The 21,273-nt window shown below is 50.0% G+C and overlaps 7 protein-coding genes across 7 annotated transcripts; 3 read left to right on the top strand and 4 right to left on the bottom strand.

The window, feature by feature from the left end:
* Positions 1-68: 68 nt before the first annotated feature.
* On the bottom strand, positions 69-5,592 carry GT037_011112 (uncharacterized protein; the record flags this gene model as incomplete). Its single annotated transcript, XM_038936159.1, has 4 exons — positions 69-115; positions 176-443; positions 1,036-5,059; positions 5,108-5,592. 4 exons carry the CDS (start codon positions 5,590-5,592, stop codon positions 69-71), a joined length of 4,824 nt encoding a protein of 1,607 aa, XP_038781205.1.
* Positions 5,593-6,566: 974 nt separating this feature from the next.
* On the bottom strand, positions 6,567-7,606 carry GT037_011111 (uncharacterized protein; the record flags this gene model as incomplete). The annotated part of the gene is made up of 3 exons (XM_038936158.1): positions 6,567-7,351; positions 7,499-7,535; positions 7,586-7,606. The coding sequence occupies 3 exons, from the start codon at positions 7,604-7,606 to the stop codon at positions 6,567-6,569; spliced, it is 843 nt and encodes a 280-aa protein (XP_038781204.1).
* A 638-nt stretch (positions 7,607-8,244) lies between these two features.
* Positions 8,245-9,196, top strand: GT037_011110 (alpha beta hydrolase fold-1 protein; the record flags this gene model as incomplete). Its single annotated transcript, XM_038936157.1, has 2 exons — positions 8,245-8,620; positions 8,757-9,196. The coding sequence occupies 2 exons, from the start codon at positions 8,245-8,247 to the stop codon at positions 9,194-9,196; spliced, it is 816 nt and encodes a 271-aa protein (XP_038781203.1).
* Positions 9,197-11,598: 2,402 nt separating this feature from the next.
* On the top strand, positions 11,599-13,679 carry GT037_011109 (uncharacterized protein; the record flags this gene model as incomplete). The annotated part of the gene is made up of 6 exons (XM_038936156.1): positions 11,599-11,622; positions 11,682-11,723; positions 12,311-12,358; positions 12,611-12,885; positions 12,942-13,373; positions 13,553-13,679. 6 exons carry the CDS (start codon positions 11,599-11,601, stop codon positions 13,677-13,679), a joined length of 948 nt encoding a protein of 315 aa, XP_038781202.1.
* A 1,678-nt stretch (positions 13,680-15,357) lies between these two features.
* GT037_011108 (uncharacterized protein) lies at positions 15,358-15,909 on the bottom strand (the record flags this gene model as incomplete). Its single annotated transcript, XM_038936155.1, has 1 exon — positions 15,358-15,909. One exon carries the CDS (start codon positions 15,907-15,909, stop codon positions 15,358-15,360), a length of 552 nt encoding a protein of 183 aa, XP_038781201.1.
* A 1,282-nt stretch (positions 15,910-17,191) lies between these two features.
* GT037_011107 (cyclopropane-fatty-acyl-phospholipid synthase) lies at positions 17,192-18,671 on the top strand (the record flags this gene model as incomplete). Its single annotated transcript, XM_038936154.1, has 3 exons — positions 17,192-17,458; positions 17,513-17,575; positions 17,631-18,671. The coding sequence occupies 3 exons, from the start codon at positions 17,192-17,194 to the stop codon at positions 18,669-18,671; spliced, it is 1,371 nt and encodes a 456-aa protein (XP_038781200.1).
* Positions 18,672-18,819: 148 nt separating this feature from the next.
* GT037_011106 (uncharacterized protein) lies at positions 18,820-21,030 on the bottom strand (the record flags this gene model as incomplete). The annotated part of the gene is made up of 3 exons (XM_038936153.1): positions 18,820-20,546; positions 20,594-20,718; positions 20,771-21,030. 3 exons carry the CDS (start codon positions 21,028-21,030, stop codon positions 18,820-18,822), a joined length of 2,112 nt encoding a protein of 703 aa, XP_038781199.1.
* Between the last annotated feature and the right edge of the window lie 243 nt (positions 21,031-21,273).

Raw genomic sequence — 21,273 nt, 5'->3', positions numbered from 1 at the left:
GGCTCTCTGAGCCTCCAATTGATGGACGTACCTATGCATCCCGCCCTCTCATGTCCCGCGCTTTCGCTTCATTTTCCTTCACCTTCTTTGCCTTCGTTTCCGTCCTCCTTCGTACCTGAGTGCCGTCAGGCCCAACTTTTCATCCGAGAGTCCTCACGGAACACGTATGACTAACCAAACATGCTCCCCCCACCTCCACCCATCCTGCCTCCCCTCTGTGCCTCCCTAACCAGCCACTCCCTCAAAAAGTCCTTATTACGCATCTCCTCAGGCCGCGTCAACCTGGTATCAAACTGCGCCTCTTGTCGCGAAAACGCCAACAATGTCGGCATACTGCTGATGCGGTATTTGATAGGTAGATCTTCAATCAAAGTACTATCCATCATCACTTCCACAAAGCCCAGCCCGCCTTCTCGCTCCCCAATCTTCTCTTCTTCGACAAGCTGTTTTACAAGCGGCTTGATTGCTTGGCACGTTTGACACCAGGATGCGGTCCATAAGGTTATAAGCGAGCGGTTGTCAGCAGCGTTGAGAAGAGTGAGTGTGTGGAGATCGTTTGGTTGGCGGACAGGGTCAAAGACGCGGTTTGTGTGAGAGCGCGATTTGGGGTTCAGGAGGGAGAAGGCGCGTTTGTTTGTGGTTGTGATGGCATTGAGACGGAGAGTGGAGACAAGGGTTGGTCGTAACATTTTTGCGGGTTGTTACGTGGGATCGTGTGTTTGGAGATTGGAAATGGAAGCTGGGGTTTCGCGGGTGAACTTGACGCGTGCAGGTTTTGGGACGACGTCATCGGCTGCCAAGACCGGGGTTGCACCTAATCGCGTCTGCGCACCACAAACGACAACATCTTACCATGCTTGTAAGAATCAACTCCTTCTACATTCAATTTGATACAGTGCGCTACAGATACATCATCATTCCATTCGCGGTACAAATACAACGCCAGGGCACATTTCAGTACGTGTCAAGGAAAGACAAGACATCGCCTAATCGCTGTCTCTTCCTCAAAGGCGTTGGACGAGCTGAATCTACTACCTCCATGTCACAATCAAGCTGTGTATCGCGTGTGAATGCCTCACAGTAACCAGATTTCTCTCCTGGCTTGCGCTTCTTACTGTTGATCGTAGCAGCTTGTCCCCTTCCACCATATCCATGTCGAATCTGAGATCCCCCACCAAGCTTCTGGGTCGTATATTTAGGGTGACCAAAGAAACCCAGATCTGGGTCATCGTAGCTTCTCCACAAACTGTGCTTTTTGTTTCCCTTTTTGTTGTTCACCTCTGTCTTCGCCTTTCTTTTCTTCAACGCAGCGTTCGTCCAATGTACAGGATTGTTACCTTTATCGTAAGGTAGGTCCGCCTCAGACATCGCTGAGACAGTGATTTCATTTTGTTCATTCTCCCGAATCTTATCGGCCAAGGAATTCTCGTTTCCCCAGAAGTCTGTCATACGAAACTGACGATCAGGTCTTATATCGTCTTTCTCAAGTTGCTTTCTAAGTGCTAATCCTCGAACATCGCACAAATCTGCATGGGCCTCCTCAAGCTGAGTTTTGTTGAAGTCCAGATTCAACCTTCCATTCCGAGCCAAGTCGTTGGCATAGTCCATACAAGCGTCCGGGCTCCAGTCATCGGACGGAAAGGCTCCGATACTGTCATGTTGTCTGCCTGGAGGTAGCCAAATCCTGTTGGCATGCCCCAGTTCATTTACATCTAGCATTTCAGTATCCATACCCGCAAAATGAATGTCCTCTAACTGAATGATATACTCCCGTGCTTCTTCGACACTTCCTTCATTCAAAAGTGCCGTGGTATGAGTAAAACGCCGGTCGGCCGATACTTCTCCAGAGAGAACAAAGCCGTAGCATACGAGAAATCTGTAGATCAAGCTCCAGTCTGCTCGACCGATACGAGCTAGGTGTATGACATCTTGCAGGTCACCGTAAAATCTATCCGACCACTCAATGTTTGCATTGGGATCTGGAGTCAGACCAAGTGCGAGAGTCCAACCGTTCATGATAGTATAATAACCGCATTCATAGTCGCTAGGCTGTTGGGATACAGGAACCCAAGTTGTGTGCGCAGGCTTATGGTCTTGCCACTGAGATGCTGGAAAAACTTTTTCCAGCCACATTGACTCGAGAACAAATTTCCAGGCCCATTCGTGTATTTTTTTGCGACCATCAGGCGTTATATGGTATGCTTTCGAGTCCAACACTGAAAATTCTGGCTCATTTTTGTCATCGAGCTGAATGACGAGTAACACAAAATGTTCTTCGACATGAACCGGTACTAGTAACGGCCTTCCTGGGCGCGGCGTCCGCATAGCACCTGGAACATTGTTTTTTATGAGTTCAACATAGGTTTGCGTGATAAAACCAAACCCACGTAGATAGTCTTGTTGAGCATTGGTGATCGCAATGGTGACGGAAGCAATAGCGAGTGATAATTCCTCATCTTCTAGCCATTGTCCAAAGACAGTAGTGAGATTCTTAGAATCTCGGAAAGCTTCAAGTTGAGTCTTGTTCTTTTCGTTCTCCAGGATTTCGTTAAGCCTACCATTAAATTGAGCACAAGGCGTTTCTTTGTCTCTGTGAGATAATTTCTGTACTGCACGTTCTATCTGTGGCGAGAGAAATCTGGTAGACTTTCCTGCCTTGATCATCTCAGATATCCGTGTACTTCTGTCGGCCTCGTCGAAATCATCCCATGGGAAGGTTTCGTTATGCGCTAAGCCTGTATCCACTAGGAAATGATCGTAGTTAATGTTGTGACGGGCGCCAGTAGCCCGGAGTGTTCTTTCTTGGTCTGTTTTCCTGCGCTCATAGGGATTCGGTTTCCTGGTAGTCCTGAAACGGCGCTCCAGTGGAGGTAATTGCGTAGAGTGGATATAGCCCACACAGAGTAGGAACGCCCAGATCAGTTTCCAGTCCGCATTTCCATTCTTCACTGCTTGTATGAGAGAGAATGTTTCCTGGAAGAAGCCTTTTCTTGGGCAGAAATCGTTGTTGATAGGCAGACCAAGCAGTACGGCCCACGAATTCATAATGGCGAAGTATCCAGATTCCTCCGCCCGAGATTGCTGGGGTCCGTGCATCCATGTCAGAACTGATCCTACAATAGTCCTGGTTTGAGTTGTACCGGGATGAGTACCAACTTCCAATCGACCAGAATTTTGCAGTAGCCCATGCAAATGGATGCGATCTTTCGACGTGAAAGTCCACGGTGCAGAGTCCAAAACACGCGCTACAGCACAAGGGTAGTCTGCTTTGTTCTCGTGTTGTAAAACTACTAGTGTAAAATGCCCTTCTTCTGCCTCTTTCTGGTGAAGCATCAAGACTACATCGTCCAAGCATCCAGAACTCTTTCCGTCTGAATGCTTGATTACACCATTATATTCCCCCAATGTAAAGCCATGACTGGGTGGAAGTATATCATTGATAGCTCGTCCAACAGCCTCGATACTGTCGTAGACTTCACTGGGTATTAAAGCGGGTATTGTCGCTTCCTCGAGCCCGGTCTCGACGCCCTTCATGATCTTCTCTTCCTCAAAAAGCTTTTGTAACTCCGTATGAAGATGGAGACAACAATCGAACTCATTAGCAACTGGTTCAGTGTCTACATACGGATTTTGTGGTAGTGGAAGTGACGCAGCTGGCGGCGCACGTTCTTTCAAAAATGTTCTCAGCTCTTCTACTGTATCTGTGAATGTCCATCTACCCTCCCGAACGATGGAATCGAGATCACGCCTCTCGCGCTCGCTCAGGGAGTCGGAAGCGAACTTTTGGCGGTGTCGCTTACCGTGTTCGAAGCCAAAAGTGGTCGATTCCATGTCGATCTTGCCTTCAGATTTAGTATTTGAGACTGTTTGGCGAGTGATAAGATCCTGAAAGGAGCACTTGCGCAGATCAAATTGGCGCAACCTTTCCACAAATTTAACCTCTCCGTCTGCTCCTTTGACATCGACCGATTTAACAAATTTGGCGCACTGGCAGAAAGCGAGCAAGACCTTCCATGTCAATTCGCCTTGGAGGGCTAGATCAAAAATCTGCTGGGCTTGGATGAAGAAAGACTCGTAACCGTAGAGGCTGGGGGTAAACGAAGGGTTAGGTTCGAGACCCATAGCCAGTGCCCACGCGTTCAGTACAGTATATATGAAGCTTCCATCGCTGGTGGTGATTTGCGCAGTCGGGATCCATTCAGCATCAGCGGGAAGGTTGTCGATCATGTGGTTTGATGGGTCAAACATATCTTGGCACCACGTGCTGTTGAGCAGTAATTCCTTTGCACGATGGAAAATGGAGGTTCGAATACTCAGTGTTGTTCGCCATGTCATAGGATCGAGGACTGTGAGATTGATCTGCCTGCCAGGCTGATATTGAGCAGCTAGCAGAATGTAGTTTCCGTCTATGTCGAGTGGCACCAGCAGTGTTCTTCCCGGTCCGAAATCTCGCCCCTGAAGCTGGTAACTGAACTCAATACCATCTGATTGTCGCTGATTCACAGCAGCAAGCACCCTAGGAATAAGTTCAGCATATCGAACAGATCGATGAGTAGACAATCGAGCTCGCACATAGAAACAATCTCTCATATCTTCTAGGTCTCCTTCACCTTCTTGATCTTCAGTGCTTGCTATGCTTTCTACGGCTTCCGTACCTTCCGTGTCCCCTGCATTCCCTTCGCTTCCGGATTCTTTCCTTGATGAAAGAGCTGCGACTGGTCTCCATCGCACCGCAATATTCTCCATAGCAACATTGCCATTTCGATCTCGACGATTAAGCTCTTCTCTAGCGACCACTCTACTTGACGCTAGTTGTCTCAAACTGTCCCTAGTCCTGAAGAAGAAGACAGGCTGCGATAGTAGCTCGATGATCGCGTACCCTTCGAGTGGCCCAATGTAGAAAGGCGTGGACGGTAAGTCGTCGCTGTTAGTGTATGTAGTGCCGTTAACTGTTACTGTGATCTCGCGAGGCAATTGAATGAAATAACCCATCAGACCCTTAGTCTTCGAAGATGACCGTCGAACAAGATTAATATGGGCGTGCGTGTTATTAACGGTTCTACATATGGTCAGCTTAAAACGAACTAACGGAACTTCATCGTCTTACACTTCTAGTCGTTCATCTTCATTGAGGACAAAAATATCATCGTTCTCCGCCCGCGAAAGCACTACGGCAATGTTCTGGTCCTCTTCATTGAAATTTTGCTCGAGATGAGCGAGGGTGTAACGGACGTCCTGCACCGTCGTACTCTTTCTCTTGATTTCATTGAAAAGACTGCGTAATGACGCACTGGGACGGTTTTGGTCTGCGGCTAGCAAGTCTTTAGACTTCTTGATTTGGTAGATTGGTGTTCGGTGTTGTGGGTCTGGTAGAGGTGTCTGCTGCGGACTTATATCTTCCCGAGCTCTTTGGTACAGTGCTTGAGCATATTCGATGGTATGTACTTCTTTGTAGATAGATTTAGCCTTTTCTTTTGGTATAGCCCAGTTAACTTCAATCACATGCCGTTTATGATAGCGTTCATCCTCTGACTTCGTCCTTTTCCTGTGTTGTCTGTGCCTCTGATCATCCTTTCCACGTTTTGGAGGCATTCTGGTGGTGTATTACTTAGTATTCGATACAATCTGTTTAGTGAACATAACAACTGCAACTTGAAACCCAGACTTCAGACACACGATAATGTCCCACTGGATATATGCTAGAAGTATGTTCTTTCAGGTAAGGGTCTTTGTCCGTGGGAAACAAGAAACAGATGCCGGATCTGCTGACATATTGCGTGCTATCTTGGCCAGAAGCACAAAGGAAGTCGCGCAGATCCCTTGAACCTAGTGATGTGGCAATCGGAACAAAATCATGACAACATCGGACGACCATGAGCAGCAGCAAGGTCGCTAAGGATATATGTAAGGCTACAAACCAGAAGAAGCTAGTGGAGATTTTAATTAATTTGAGCAATTTCGTCAGCATGATGTTCGTCATCAACAGAGGTCGTTATGAAAGATCCTCGCGCATGGCATAACTACTTTCATCGGTCGTCTCGGTATGCTCGTGAGTTTCGTAGTTGCAGACTGTAGTTTGGTGAATGATTCGATGAACATACATTTACCGGCGTGAAAGGTCATACGAACGGCTATGCACAAAGAAAGGAGTTGATAGATGGACTGCCTTTTCTATTGAATGCATACATGAATGAAAAGACTTTCTTTCATGAATTTCTTGACCCTGGGCGAGAAATTCACAAGGACTGATACATGTCGAGAGTGGGATCTGACGATGAACCTGCTGTATAACTATTCCGCACGATGCAGTGATGCGGTGTGTACCTCCTCCGGGTGATTGACTCGCCACAGGACTCTTCCAAAAGCATACGCACGTCGAGATTGAAGACGCATGTCGAGTTGATGATGCATAATCATGCATAATCATGCCTTGCTTGTGTCTTCGGTAACAAGCTCCGCGACTCGGCTCTCACAGTTCAGCCTTCTTTTGGTACAGCTGCTGTGGTCCAACAGACTGATTCCCGACGAGCTTCACGCTTATATCCAAGAGCTGTCCTCTCTTCTCTTCATATTGTCGCGTTGTGTTGGGAATATCGATCCATGGCGCTGAAAACCGTTGCGTTATTGACATAGCAATGACGATCAGATGCGTGACACCCTAGATCGGCCTCCAACCCAGAGCCGACGCCAGCCCGCATCGTGCGGATGATATTAGCAGCGTCAACGCATGACGAGCTGTTGTAGTAAGAGACCGGCTGTGCAGTGTAGTTGCCATCGCTCGAGTAAGCCCATGCATTGCTGTATGGCTGGTCGTAAGGGTAGTCGTACTGAACATGCTCTGACTTGATTTGGGCAGCTGATGGAGTCATGGGCGTAGTGTAGAGCGTTGCTGGATACGATGCCGGTGGCGGTGTACTCATGGTTGATACCATGGATCCGGGGCTAGGTGAGTCGTTGTAGCTGAGTGCTGTTGGCCGCGTAGGTGGGATTGTAACGGGTGGCACTGGTGGTTTTTGCCGAGGTATTGAGGCAGCTCTTGTATATGAAGGTATAGGCGAGCTTGTAGAAGACACTACGTTGGTATTGACCCTTCGTTCAAGCATCGCATGCAATCTGGAAGCCGCAGTATCATGCTCGTATCGTCGATCAGACATGTCCTCAAGTGCTGCCAAAATCTCGGACTCTGATACTCCTCTTCCATGGAGCAGCGAGCGGAGTTTCTGATTCTCATGCAACACTCTCCTGGCAGCAGTCTGGATTTCTGAAGAGGCCTCGATGCCTATCTGCTCATAGCTGCGCAACTTTGCCTCCAGCTCGTGCATGTACTCTTTGCGTCGAGCGCGTGATCGGCCTAAAAAGATCATGATTAGCGAAAACTGTCAGTGATCGAACGTTCAGGCAACATCTGGCTGGGTGTATTATACCAAGTACAACCAGTCTTCGTGCTTGAAAAGGAAGATGGTGGGAACAGTGGCTGCTATTGGCCGGAGGTACTCACGCTGGTTATCTCTAATCCGAGCAAGATTCTGTGCTTTCTGTTGACAGTCGTTAGTTGGGCCTCCATGGGTGACAGATATCTACGTACGGATACTCTGCTGTCACTCATGGTGATGTTTGTTACGAAGCAGATCGGTAGAGAAGAGCTTGGTATTGGATGGGTTGGGAAGATGGGTGTTCAGTTGCGTGATCATTCTGGGTAGTATAACTTCAAACAGATGGCATCCCGTAGTCTTAAAGAAGAAGGCAGAGCCATAGGGTCGAGCAAGCCACTTGTATCCAAGCGCGCTGCAGGCCTCATCCTGGATAGCCCGCGTCCGCACGGTAAGGATGTAAGTGGGAGTATGCTTCGCCTCTGCGACCAGGGCTACAAGCGTGGGTGTCAAGCGGACGGGCCCAGAGGCGTGGTGGTAGACCGGGATAGCGCGTAATGTTACGAAAACGCGGGTGATCCTGTCTGTCCTTTCGGTGACCGAGACTAAATTGAATGCGGCCTAGCGCGTCGCACTAGTCAAATCCTCTGAGCTCGGTGTCTCTGCCCTTTTCAGCTTCAGCCTCGGAAATTGGGGGCTGGAGGACTTTTGCAGCTGTCTCGCAACACCACGTCGCATCATCGCCATCGCAAAATACTACGCGTCGTCTTTCGCGCATTACCCACGAACCAGTTTCTACGACGTCGGAACGTGCCGAGAGCCTGGCAACCCGATCTGGTGGCACTCGACAAGGATCCTATCTAACAGCCTCGACATGGCGATTGGCCGACGAATAACGGCACCTTACGCCGGCCTTTTCGATCCCACGCGGTTTGTAACGTCGTGGATTCTCCCACCAGGCGCCCTCTTCGCAATACGCGCGCTATTGGCCCTATACGCCTTCACCACCCTCTTTTTCATCTTCGGCTGGAACGGTACCCATGGCAGGTCCGAGGCGTCGCAGCAATCTTTCTCCTTCTTTACGGTGCTGACGTATTGGGGCCTCGCCTTCTATTATGCCTTTGCTGCTGTGCACACTGGCAGTTACTGGTTTACTGGGACTCCATTCTTGGCCCGGTGGCCCAAAGCGCTACAGGTGGCGCACAGCATGTTTTATTCTACCATTGTGGTATACCCGTGGATAGTAACCAGTAAGTCAACTTAGCTAATCGGCTTTGCTATCGATGTGCAGAGGAACTCGGCGATACCACGTTCGGTGTCTTCATGTCTTTCTATCGCGGTCCTCGCCATAGACCCTTTGGGCACATGAACGCTAACTCATGATAGTCGTTTACTGGACGCTTCTTGCGGGGCAATTCCCTACCACCTTCGCCCTCTGGTCAAACACTTCACAGCATGCCCTCAATTCAGCGTATGCGCTTTTTGAGATAGTGTTTCCCCGGACGGAGCGACTTCCATGGCTGGATCTAATCCCAATCATCATCCTGCTGGCCCTATATCTTGCCTTGGCCTACGTCACACATGCCACTCAAGGTTTTTACGTGTATCCTTTCCTTGATCTTCAAAAGAACTCTTCTGGTATAGTTGGAGCTTACATAGTGGGTATCCTAGTCGCCGCGATTATCATATTCCTCATAGTGAGGTATGTTATCGCACTGCGAGTTTGGGTAACGGAGAAGAAGCTTAGGATGACCGGGAAGACCTCAACACTTCACAAAGGGGCTGTCGCTGACGAGTATCCTTTACACAGTGCCATTCCAAAATAGTGGAGAGGCTTCCGATGTTTTGCGTTTCGGTCCCTTGACCTTTATATCCCTGTATGCCTATCCACGTTTAATAAGTTGTAGAACAAGTTTCGAAGATTTCTTCACGTCGTCCACTCGGGTGCCATCAAGTTCCACCGACTGCGCTGTTCACTAACATTACAAGCTACTAGTTAAGCATGACATGGTCACCATGTTGGCGTGAGTTTGTGCGGCTCATCAGTCGTATCCCTATCTTCACACATATAACTCATACACTTACTGGTATTTGCTTCTTTCTCGTTCTGCGCACACATCACCTAGCGACTACCGTCATTCTGGTGTCATGCCGTTCACCATCATCAGGCAGAGGTAGGCTCCGATCATGGGCTAGGACTGAATCACCAGGTTTAATAACATGGGATCTACTAGGGTTATCGGCGAACACTGTAGGGCATCGCTTAGATTGCCTGCATCACCCCACGCCCAGCTCTTCGGAATCGGTGCGGGCAAATTGCTTTTGCGAGGCTTCGAAGCAACCACCTCACCTTGGTTCTGGATTTGAATCTGCTACATCCTCGTGTCTATCGAATGTGGGACAATTAGTCGCAGCGGTGTCACGGAGCCGTAAAACTGAGAGATACCCCCACCTCCATGTGTCGCGTCGATCATATGGCTGAAGGTCAGTCGCCCATGCGACTTAGTTGCGCATTGTCCTGCGTCCACAGCCGATAGGGCGTCCACGTAAGCAAGTGAAAACCAATCAACCTCACACGTGAGCATTCTTCACCCAATTAGCAGCGACACGTGAGAGTGAAGATCAAAGACTGGTAGATAATGCGTCGGCATCGCACATCAGTCACCTCTAAAGCTACAGAACGTCAGCACGAGCTTCTAGAAGTACCCTGCTTCCGTCTACATGCAGGATTTAGCGCCCAGACTTTCCATATATCTCGTGTCAGATTGATACTGATTGGCCGCGCAGAGATTTTTTGGCTCTCATAAAGTCGCATTTGCTGGCACTTCATCCTTCGGGGCCGCCCGGTCAGGGGAGATGTGCTGCGTTACATCAGCCCCCGGCACTTTTCGACCCTTTCCAAGAGGCTGCATGCAGGATCCTTCCCACTTCTGCACGCCAAAGAGAGGTAAGAGCATGTGCCATGTGCTAACTGAAAACGCAATTGTAAATTTCTGGAAGGTGTCTGGTCTAGTTTTACTTGACAGGGTCTGATCTGCCGCTGTCACCCAGTGTTCCTCGCACCATCAGTGCCGTGTCATCTGAACGCTAGGGCTCATGGCTATAGGGCTCTTGGGCAGCATCAACATGATTGCTTTTTCACGTTTGTCCCAAGCTCCCGGAAGACACTTCGAACCTCAGCTGCACCAGCGGTAGACGTCAACTCCGGTGCTGCAACGCCTATTGGCTGCAGATGGCATACTACGACAAACCCACATGTGCGTCGCACAACCTAGGTACTTGATTGCCGCAGACCTACCTAGGCAATCACATGCGTGCTCATTGAAGTGCGCGTGAACATTCAATACACGTTAATTTCAATTCTCCCACTTCGGACCCGGAAAGCGGTGTCTCTGCGGTATGTCGGGACTGCCCGGAGTTCTATCCTTCTGGTAGAAGGGCAACAGTTGGTCGCACGGACCCGTTCTCACCGAACGAGCCCTGGAATCCAACCTGATGGAGACGGGATAACCCCTAGCTTCCTCCAGTAGTCGAACTTGACGCTGATCATTCCGAGTCCACGAACGTATTTGTTCCGAGAGTTATACCTGTTACACTGTGACCGCGATGGAGGCGGACCTCGGATGGCACTGCCGTAATAACGTCGTCGTAACCATGCGGTGATCATCGATGGCTTGCAGCTCATCACTAGGATTAGGACTCCCATGTTTCGAATGCGATTCAAGTTGGCAGGTGCTTTATTGTTCAGGCAAGCGCGGGTCGTGTGCCTTCGTTTCCAGTCCTTGATGGCCGTCAAGGCTAACTGCACCTTCTTAGTCAGGGCTGTGCGATGGGCATGCCCTAGAAACACACGTGTGAAGATCTTTCGGGCTTCATTTGCTGATGGCTCTGTAAGGTCTCATGTCCCACCACAGTCCACACATGTTCACCCGTCAGGCCTACCTGTTATCTCTGACCCCGCGTCCAGCTAATATAGCCCCCTGGAAAGGATTTTAGCCCGTGTCTCATCCATCGCTTTCTATGCCGCTGTCATCAAACCTCCCGCTCCCAGGCAAGATGCCGTTAGTTTCCGGCTACAGACAGCACGTGAAGCCTCGAGTCTCGCAGATTGTAGAGAGACTCGGAAGCACCGATGATGAGAAGCAAGGGTAAGGGCCAAACCGTCAATCACGTCGTTCATTCCAATATCGTGCCGTCCTCCAGATAATTCATACTTCCCGAAGGACCCATGTGTCAAAACACCCCTGCAAAAGTACGTTGCAACAGTTGCATTGACGTGGCTTGCGCAATAGCATACTAACCAACAAACAGCGCATCAGTGCAAAACGTCCCTGCGCTGCGCTTGCGCATACTGTAAGTGACAGTATGACGCTGCGCATTGTTTGAAGGATGGCTCGTTCCTGGGCTACGACCGCAAGAGTATGAAGTCCTGCATGTGTGTGCATGTAGAGTTCGCGTTAGCGCCTGTCAATGCTAGAGGCTGCACAGGGACGGCCTGAGCGTGGGGGCCCACCGATGATGGAGGCATCATATCGTGAGTGGCTCACAGTCGGACGCGGTAAACGACGATGGTGGCCATTGCTGAATTTGCGCGAAGGCGGTGCACGTGCTAGGAGGTGATTGTCCAGGTATCTACGAACGAGCAGTTGAGCTTTGTTGCATGGAAGCTGCAATGCTACAAAAGCCTCTGTTGCGGCGATAATGATACCTAGGAACCACAACAACAGTAACAAAGCCTCGAGTGTCTAACTGGGAAAGCAACCTCGTGCCGAGTTCTCTGCAACCGAAGTTGAAGCCTCGAAAAGCCACCCGAAAAAGGTAAAGTTGCCGAGGTAACTTGTGACCACCTACACCCTCCATCTCAGGAACACCTCGTACTCCCAACAGCAACCACTACGCTCAGAATAAACTTTGCCCTCCCAGAAACTCTCTCGGGGTAGCAAGGCGACGGAACCATGATTGAAGTCATCTACATCGTGCGGCACGCGGTACGTACAAAGCTCGACCTCCGTCGCCGCGCTTCATGCCCTCCGATGCTTCCACACGATAGTCGAGGAAAGCCTTCCGTATCGGGAAGCTACCCTGACAGCCATCTCCGTCCTCGCATTACCTCCATACACATCTCGCTTGTGTACACCTCCGCGTGTATCACATGAAACGCCATCCTTTACACTCTCCACTTGCAGATCCCTTGTTCCCCAAAATGGCATCCGTTCTAACGTTTCCCCCGTAATATCTAGTTCCGCGCCAACTGGTCCGTTGACCCCCAAACGGGTATCTACACCGCCTCTATGGCAAGGACTCCGACCGGGATACCCACTGATCCGCCTCTGACGTCCAAAGGTGTGGACCAGAGCAAGGAGTTGGCCGAGTTTCTGAGTAAGATCGAACCCCCGGTTGAGAGAATCTACTCAAGCCCTTTCTATCGCTGTTTGCAGACTCTTAAGCCATTCAGCGATAAGCTGTTTGAGGAGGGAAAGGCAAAGGGGAGGATAAGGATTGATCGTGGCATTGGGTACGTTGAGGCTGAGTAATGCTCATGTATGCGATATGCTGATGCGTGGATAACAGAGAGTTTTTTGGGCGCGCACACTTTGAACACCCTAATCCACCGCATCTCGAGCTTCTGACTCCCCATTTCCGGAACTTAGACGACCAATATGCGTCTGTACACATGCCGGGATCCAACGGCGAGTTGATCGTGGAGCTACACGAACGTGTTAGGAACGCACTAGATCACATCGTCACTACACTGGATAACGACCCCGAGCAGCCGAAGACCGTCTTGTTATGCACCCACGCTGCGACTATGATAGCAGCTGGCCGGGTGCTCACGGGAAAAATGCCGGAGAACCCCGACGAAGATGACTTCCAGTGCTTCACGGCCGGGCTGTCCAAGTATGTGAGGAGATCAGCGGACCCCATGAAAGGCGTTGCTGGAAACTGGGAATGCGAAATGAACTCCGAGACGTCTTACCTCTCGGGCGGAGCCGAGAGAGGCTGGTAAGTGTAGTTTCCATTCTTTGTGTCCATGTCGTGCTGCGTCCTTATAGCTTCCAGGTTCTTCCCATATCATAGGAAAGACTGGCCAAAATCAGAGCCTACGGCTTATGGCTGGGGCGTCGCATCGGCTCATCTTAAGATTTCTTTACCTCCTTCTCGCACAGACGAGCATCTCCTAGCAACCCCATAACCTTTTGTCACGGCAAGTGGCTAACGAACGATGACGGCAGGCATTTCAGTGGCGAAGAGAGTTTTGTAGACTTCTCGGATAGCGGTACAAAAGGTGAGGAAAGCTCGAAGTTGTGAAGAGTGGAGGCTGTCTCGCTTGCAAAAGATGGGGTATGGTGTTTGTCTGTTCGCTTGCCAAACGATGAAACTACGGCAGCTGTTCTTGCATTCATGGGGCTTTTGGTTTCCGCATTAGGCTACGAAGATACCCAGAAATACCCTCTCTTTCTCGAAATCAATTCTGTTAAGTGATCGTCGTTTGCCTTGCCCGAGTGACTAACGTCTGATGATGAGCACTGCATGCGGCTCTGCTCCACTTGCCCTGTACCCATCCCCAGTTCTCGGAATCACCCGTTCCCGTCCACCGGGTACCGATGGTGATTTACCGGCCTGTGCCTGGTCCACTATTCCTACTGTGCGTTTTCCAGACCCATTGTTGAGTTTGCGCAACGGCGTGGCGAGCACGTGGGATGTTTTGGACCCAGATGTGAGTTCGCCGCGCGGTAAAAAGCTGTGGGAGCGGGGTGCATTACACCGAACCGAGAGCAACCCTGAACAAACAGAAACGGTAAGAACAAGTTACGCACTGATTTGGGGTGCAGGTGAATGGGGACTGAAAGACTGGTAATTTTTTACATCAGAGAGATACTTGAGATGATGTGAAGGCGTCGAGGTAACAGTGTGTCAAAAGCCAGAAGCTGCAAGCGAGATTTAGAGACAAGAAATATGCGACAGCACTACCTTTGCTGCGATGCTACCGATTAACAGGACAAAACAGCTCCGGCCTGCGGACGAGGGTAAATTTGGTCGCACCAAAACTCCATTGCTTTCACACGGAGCATCAAAGTTCTTCTCTCGGATTCTCAGCCTCGTTATCGTCCTGCAAGTATCGATATCTTGTCACCTAATTGGCGCATTGTCCTATTTCCTAGTCTTTACCTTCCTAAGATAACAGCTGCGTGCTGTCATCTGACCCGTCTCTTACGACCTACGCGACCGTTACCTTTGGGTATCAGCAAAACTATTACTAAATGTCGCATTACAAAATTCATAACATCGTCCTCCTCAACAGACATCAATCTCTATAAGCCCCTGGAGCTCTCACAGCCCTCTACTCACGCCTCTTCAACATATTTCCCTCACTCGTCCTAGGAACGTTTTACCTCCCATCGAAACTCATCGGAGGCGGCCACACAAACTCGGATACATGGCTCTTGAATATCAAGATGTTTGGGCCAACTACATCAACGTACACTTGTAACCCAACCTCAAAAGTAACCCGAACGAGGAGAAGCTAGAGCTGACACCACTGATCGGGGAAATCAACAAGATATGGAACAAGTACGTAAGGCTGAAGATGGGCGGGTTTCGTTTCTGACGACGGTTCGACAGCAGGTGCTATGAGGAGATCACGAACTGAGCCAATGTAAATGCACCAGGTACGATGCAGAATGCGAGGTCGCTATATAATGATTTGGTCACCTGGGGTGTGGCTGTTGACGACGTACGAGAGCAATCCGGTAGGGGTCTCCACATGGGCTGGAACGGGCCTGAGGCAATGCAGGGCGCCGTTGGGGAAATCGAGAACCGCAGAAATGTGTGGACGGGTTGGAGGCCGCTTGGGATAGAACATTGATCTGTGGCTAAAAGCTGAGCACAATCAATCCGGACCGTAAAACCTCAGGTATCTTTGACCAGGGTTGTCCTCTATTCTACCTCCCCTGGTCGAGATCAAGCGAATCTTCGATATTGTTTCTCAAACAGTATTGCTCCCCGGTTTTGTGCCTTTATCCTTTTCCTCTTCATCAATGTGCATGCTCTCTGCAAACCCAACCCACTCGCTCATCCCCCTAATGAATGCATCCCCACTTCCATCGACCTCACCTCCATGTCCCCATACAATGACTTGGTCAAACTCTCCTACTTGCTCCGCAATGTTGACTTCGATAGGTATGCTCTCCTCTGTCTCGGCGTCTTCATCGTCCTCGTCTGCAGGCAGTTGTTGTGGCTGTGTTTGACTTTGAGGTAACTGCTGATCGGTAACATGTAGAATGGCGCCGGTGTAGTTCTTGGGAAGTGGAAGCGCAGTGCCATGGAGGTGTCGTCCACGGAAATATGAGTGTCGCTTTCCTGGAAATATGTCAGAACCAATGTCCATGTTTTTGCACGACGATGACCAATAACCTTTGTCGTCTGTCTCAGGCTTCCAGTATCGTTCAGCATCGTTTATAGATCCGTTGTGGTTTATCCGCGCAGGGAGCAAGTTTGGTGTGCATCTTTGAGGGTTGGAGGGCCGAATTGACAGCATGTTTGTCAGATATTAAAATCGAAAGTAAGCGATATATCGACTGAAACACAGATTACAAGAATGAACCTTGGGCTGATGCGTAGTTGAAAATGTTTGGGTTGATGTATAGGTACAAGCCTATGGACGTGATTTACGGAATACGCGTCGACGCGCCGTAGCGTGTCCCTGCGGACGCACGGGCGTTTTCCTGATAGGGTGTTCACGAGCTCAAGATGACGACGATAGTACGAGCAAGTACATGGTCTTGGCTTGGCTACAACCAAGTTCATATCCGTCTCTCTTCTTTTGCTCATTTTCATTCATTACCATAGTACACCTGTCGCAGAGTCCACGACATCCATTCCGTTCTTTCTGGCACAGTCCGGAGGCCGCGGCCGCCGCTACAGCATCGCCGATCAGAGAGATGCTGCATGCCATGCTTTACACCCACAGTACCTCTTCATGCCACATGGAAAGCTCAAGGATATGTACGAACTGCTGTCACTGACCTTCTGGACTCAACATAGACACGGGACTGCAAGGCTGAGACGCACAGTGAGTTGTGCCCCTGCATAACTTGCCCCTCCCAAACATGCCGCCAAATGATTTTGTGGACCCTGGAATGCGGCTTATCATCACTTACAAACTTCCTGTCCTAACATCGCATGGGGACAGACACTAGAAGTTACAGGAGGAGAAAAATACGCATATCCGAACTTCTTACATGCCTTTGCACGGCCTCAACCTGCGCCGACGTGTAAGAGTTACACTGATCTTGCGACATTCGCGATGTTTAGGCGGATCGACGGCGTCATAGATCACTCGAATTGGCAAGGTTTCCTCGCCCGATACTGCACCTCAGACAGAATGCAACACGCATGGCTTTGAAACGGCGCAACCAGATGCACCGTGTCGGCTTTCGGCCGTTCCGGCGATAGGACGGCGAGTTACCTGGACTTCTGAAATAGACTCTGGTGCCATGTGTTAGCCGACTAGCTACCGTCGTTCGACTTCTTTCTCAGCTCTTCTTCCGACGCGTTCACGATACCATTGTCGCATTGCTTTTGGACGATTGACGCGCTACTTCCCCTCCACGACCGCCCGCACACCGTACAGCCACCTATCTTACAAAGAAGCTCGGGCAGATCGAGACGTACTAGCAGATTTGTCTCGCTACTCGCACTGAAGCCACGCGCCTTTTGCTTTGAATTTGGACAGCTTCGTAGCCTAAACGTCTTTCAATTGATCATTTGGTTTTGCGCCAGCCGGAAAACCTCGATTTCAAAAGGCATACAACGGGATTATGGCGATTTATAGTTCTGTGACAGGAGCGGTGTCTTCATTGCTCAGTCCAGTTACGTCACAAGCTTGGGGGCCACTGGTCACTCTATGCAAAAATGGCACACTTTCCCAATTCCAGAATCTAAAGCATGGCAAGCTGGTACTATTTGAAGGTGGTTCGAGCAAGGCGACCGCTGCGTTTGGTTCTGACAAAGAGGGCCTTCCAATTGCATTCCTAAACGTGCTCGACGAGAAGTTCTGGGTGCGATTGGCGCTTTTTGCAGACATGGTACACTCCGGCATACTCGTGCGATCGGAAAGAACGAGAGCTGATTGATTTTAGGGCTTTGCAGAGAGTTACATGTTGGGAGAGTTCACAACACCGGACTTGACCAAGTTCTTCGAGGTGAGCTGCCACATTTGGTAACCGTTAAGATGCGCTTTTCAGCTTACATTCGCAGCTCTTCATCCTGAACCGCAACTATCTTTCCAATGGTTCAACTTTCACCTCTGCGATCTCTTCTGGCCTCGCTGGCCTGGTAAGAGGCAGCAACAATCTCAAGAACGCGCGCCTCAATATTTCCGCACATTACGACATCTCCAACGAAATGTTCGCTGCCTTCCTCTCCCAAGACATGACCTACTCGTGCCCGATATGGCTACCGAAATCGGACCCGAAATGTGCGAGCGAGAGCCTCTACGATGCGCAAATGCGAAAACTCGATCGCTTCATCGATAACACACACATCAAGGGCACAGATCATGTTCTGGAGATTGGTACTGGCTGGGGAAGCTTCGCCATGCGCGCCGTACAACGGACAGGTTGCAGAGTCACATCATTGACCCTCTCCATTGAGCAAAAAGAGCTGGCAGAAGAGCGAATACGAGAGGCGGGCATGTCAGACAAGATACAAGTCCTCCTATGCGATTATCGAAGTTTGGAAGTACCAGAGACAGGGCCTTTTGACAAGGCCGTCTCAATTGAGATGTTGGAGGCTGTGGGCAAAGAATATTTGGTGACATACTTCAAGTGCATCGACAAGCTGCTCAAGAAGGAGGGTGGCGTAGCATGCTTCCAATGCATAACCATGCCCGATGCTCGCTACGAAGCCTATGCCAAATCTGACGACTTTATCCGCCGATACATTTTCCCTGGGGGTCATCTTCCCGCCGTCTCCGAACTCGTTGCTAGCATACAAACCGCATCAGGTGGATCGCTTGTCGTCGACAGCATAGAGAACATCGGGCCCCACTACGCGAAAGCGCTGCGATTATGGCGTGAAGAGTTTCTGGATAACTGGGAAGGCAAGATCAAGCCACAACTTATTAAAGAGAAGAGCCAGGAGGGTATGGACGATGAGGGTGCGGAGGTTTTCAAGAGGAAGTGGGATTACTACTTCAGGTACTCAGAAGCAGGATTTTCGACAAAGACGCTGGGAGATGTTATCATCACGGTCGGAAGGGAAGGCGCCATGCAGATGATGGAGGATGTACCGCTGTAAATATTGTGCTTGCTAATCTTGTTGGATATGGTATATACCCCTCTCCATCTTCTGACTGAGCGTTACCGCTTTTGAATACTAAATATTTGTCCTTACAATGTGCATGAGTAGCTCATTACATGTATACGCGCACGAAGGAATTCCATGTTCATCTTCTTCCATAGCCTTCGTCAAACTGTGGTAATGCTGCTTGATACTCCATCGCTAGTATGCTCGAATCCAGGCTCTGAATCACTTCTTGGACATGGTGCGAAGCTTGCCGGTTATGCGTAGCAAAATAGTGTCCCATACCATCGATATCTTTCACTTGCATGAAGCTTGTCGGCCGGATACGGTGTTCGGTGCCAGCGCTATCAGGTGGTGAAACTGGATATACCTGCCCTGAATTGGGTATGGTCGTAGGCTGATACGCCTTGTATACCGACAATGGCGCTGGTGTAAGAGGTGGTGATGCAGGCAGAATGTTCGGTGCCTGTGCGAAGGAAGGAGGCGGGTATTGTCTTGAATATCTCGATGCGTTCGTTTGTGTTGTTGGATAGGTAGAAGGCGTGTTATGTGGTGGTGGTGTAGATGGCAGTTGGGGAGACGCATTGCCAACCATCAAGCTTGCTGGAAGTGTGCTTAACGAAGCGGACTCTGTACGAGGAACGGGCGGCCTATACGAGTCTTGTGACTGTGGTAGCGCGGGTTGCGGAGACGTGCGAGGATGGTGGCTGACTTGCAGCGCAGCATCGATGTCTGCGGAGAGCTCTGCAAGGATATCATGTGGTGGTGGTGTCGCGTCGAGTTCGAAGATTGGAAGGAAATTTTGAGATAATGTGGTAGCTTCACTGGCGGTTGGTGGTGGGCTTGGGTGATTCTGCGGTGCTTGGTAGACTCCCTGGGGTCCTACAACATGTAGGTTATACGCCTCATCTTTTGCTTCTGCATCATACTGTGTGCGTGATATAGATTCACTAGCAGAGTTGACTACTTGGAGTCTGCTCAGTCGCTGCTCTGGTACAGATGTTCCAGAGCCCTCTGGAGAGCTTTTTCTCGGAATCCGATGTGTGGTCCTAATATCAAAGAGCTGTGAACGAGCGCTGGACGTGTTCTTTGCTGGCAATTGCGCTGTACATGGTCCTGGGACGCCAGGGTGGACGTTTTGTGTTGAATAAGAAGCCGCACGCTCGTGGAGGGAAAGTGCCGGAGCTGGCTCGGATGAAGGTTTCAAGTTCGAGAACTGCATTTGTGGGTTGGATTCAGATTGAGGATCTGTGGGACTAGTACGTCTGCTGCTTGGGGCACTGGAAATACGGTATCTGGAACGTGAATCCCTTGTATAAGCCGCTGCATTTGGGGAGGGTCCTATGTGTTGCATGAGCGTCGAGGTCGCATGTTCCGCACGCGGGTGAGATGTTTTGATCTTCTGAGACTCTGGTGGACATAAGAAATCTGGCAACGACGCGCGGGAAATCCTTTGAACTCTCGGTAGCTCAGATGCGGACCGCGACCTGATGTGATCTGCTTCCGCTGTCGATGGGGCCAGCGTGGTGGCTGAAGGAGGTTCCCGACCTGTCAACGTACGATAGCATCTTCGCTGTTCTTCGAAAGGAAGCTGACTGACGAAAGCCGTTCGTAAAAACTTCCGTTCTATGGAATCCAGGTTCAAAAGACTGCGAATCGACTGTAGCTGATCTCCGTAGTGCTGGCACAAGAAGTGAATATCCTTCCGTGGTTCCCAAGCTAAGCCGCGAATCTGACAAAAGTGAAGTAGGGTCCTGACGAGGTATAGCATGTTCAATCCGTAGAATGTCCTCAACACCCCATCGGTCCTAATGCTCAGCAAGACGACATTTTTGGCAAGGGTTCCGTTCGATGGAGTCTCGTATGAGCCTATGCACCTTTAGCCGGAGGTCAAAACAGGCTCGTGTACAACTGACCAGAGGGCACTAGGGTTACTTCTATTGTCGCCGGACCTTTACATCCTGCATCTAAAAAGCTAGGCCCAGTTTGTACCACCATCTTGGAAGGGAACAAAGGGTTCATGCCCTCAGGCAGTCGTATCCTGACGTTGTTAGCCAGTCGCCATTTGGAAAAAGTAGGCTCCTCTGTTATACCGTCGGTCAGACTCAAGCTTCTTCTTGATCCGGTTGAAGTCTTTATCGTCGTACGCAATGAACACATCCCGCATCTCGCATCCATGTCCTAGACAAAGCATCGCAAGCTCGCCCATGATGGCATAAGTGAACTTCTTGTTCTCAAACACTCGACGGACATAGCTGGCTGCCGCCAGTACATTTGCTTGAGGCGGTATCTGCATCTCGTTCCCTTGCCTGGTTTGTTGTTTTCCATGCCCAGCGACATCGTTGTGACCCATGTTGGTAATCGTGTTTTGCGATCCGATCCGATCAGAAGCGGCAATCGTCAGTACACAACATAGGCAAGTTTCCAGCTGAAGATGTGAAGGAATGAATAAAATCCGACAGGTGTATGCAGTCACACAAACAAGACGAAAGAATGATCGCGTAAGTTTTTAGCAAAGTGATGGGCCTAGGGCATCCTTTTGCAGCTCCGCCATCCTGGTGCACGAGTGGAGGATCGTACTATAAGTGATTATGGC

The sequence above is a fragment of the Alternaria burnsii genome, assembly GCF_013036055.1.
Source record: "Alternaria burnsii strain CBS107.38 chromosome Unknown 712, whole genome shotgun sequence".
Classification (NCBI taxonomy): domain Eukaryota; kingdom Fungi; phylum Ascomycota; class Dothideomycetes; order Pleosporales; family Pleosporaceae; genus Alternaria; species Alternaria burnsii.
The sequence above is the reverse complement of the archived record's forward strand: the minus strand, read 5'-3'. Positions and strand labels throughout refer to the sequence as shown.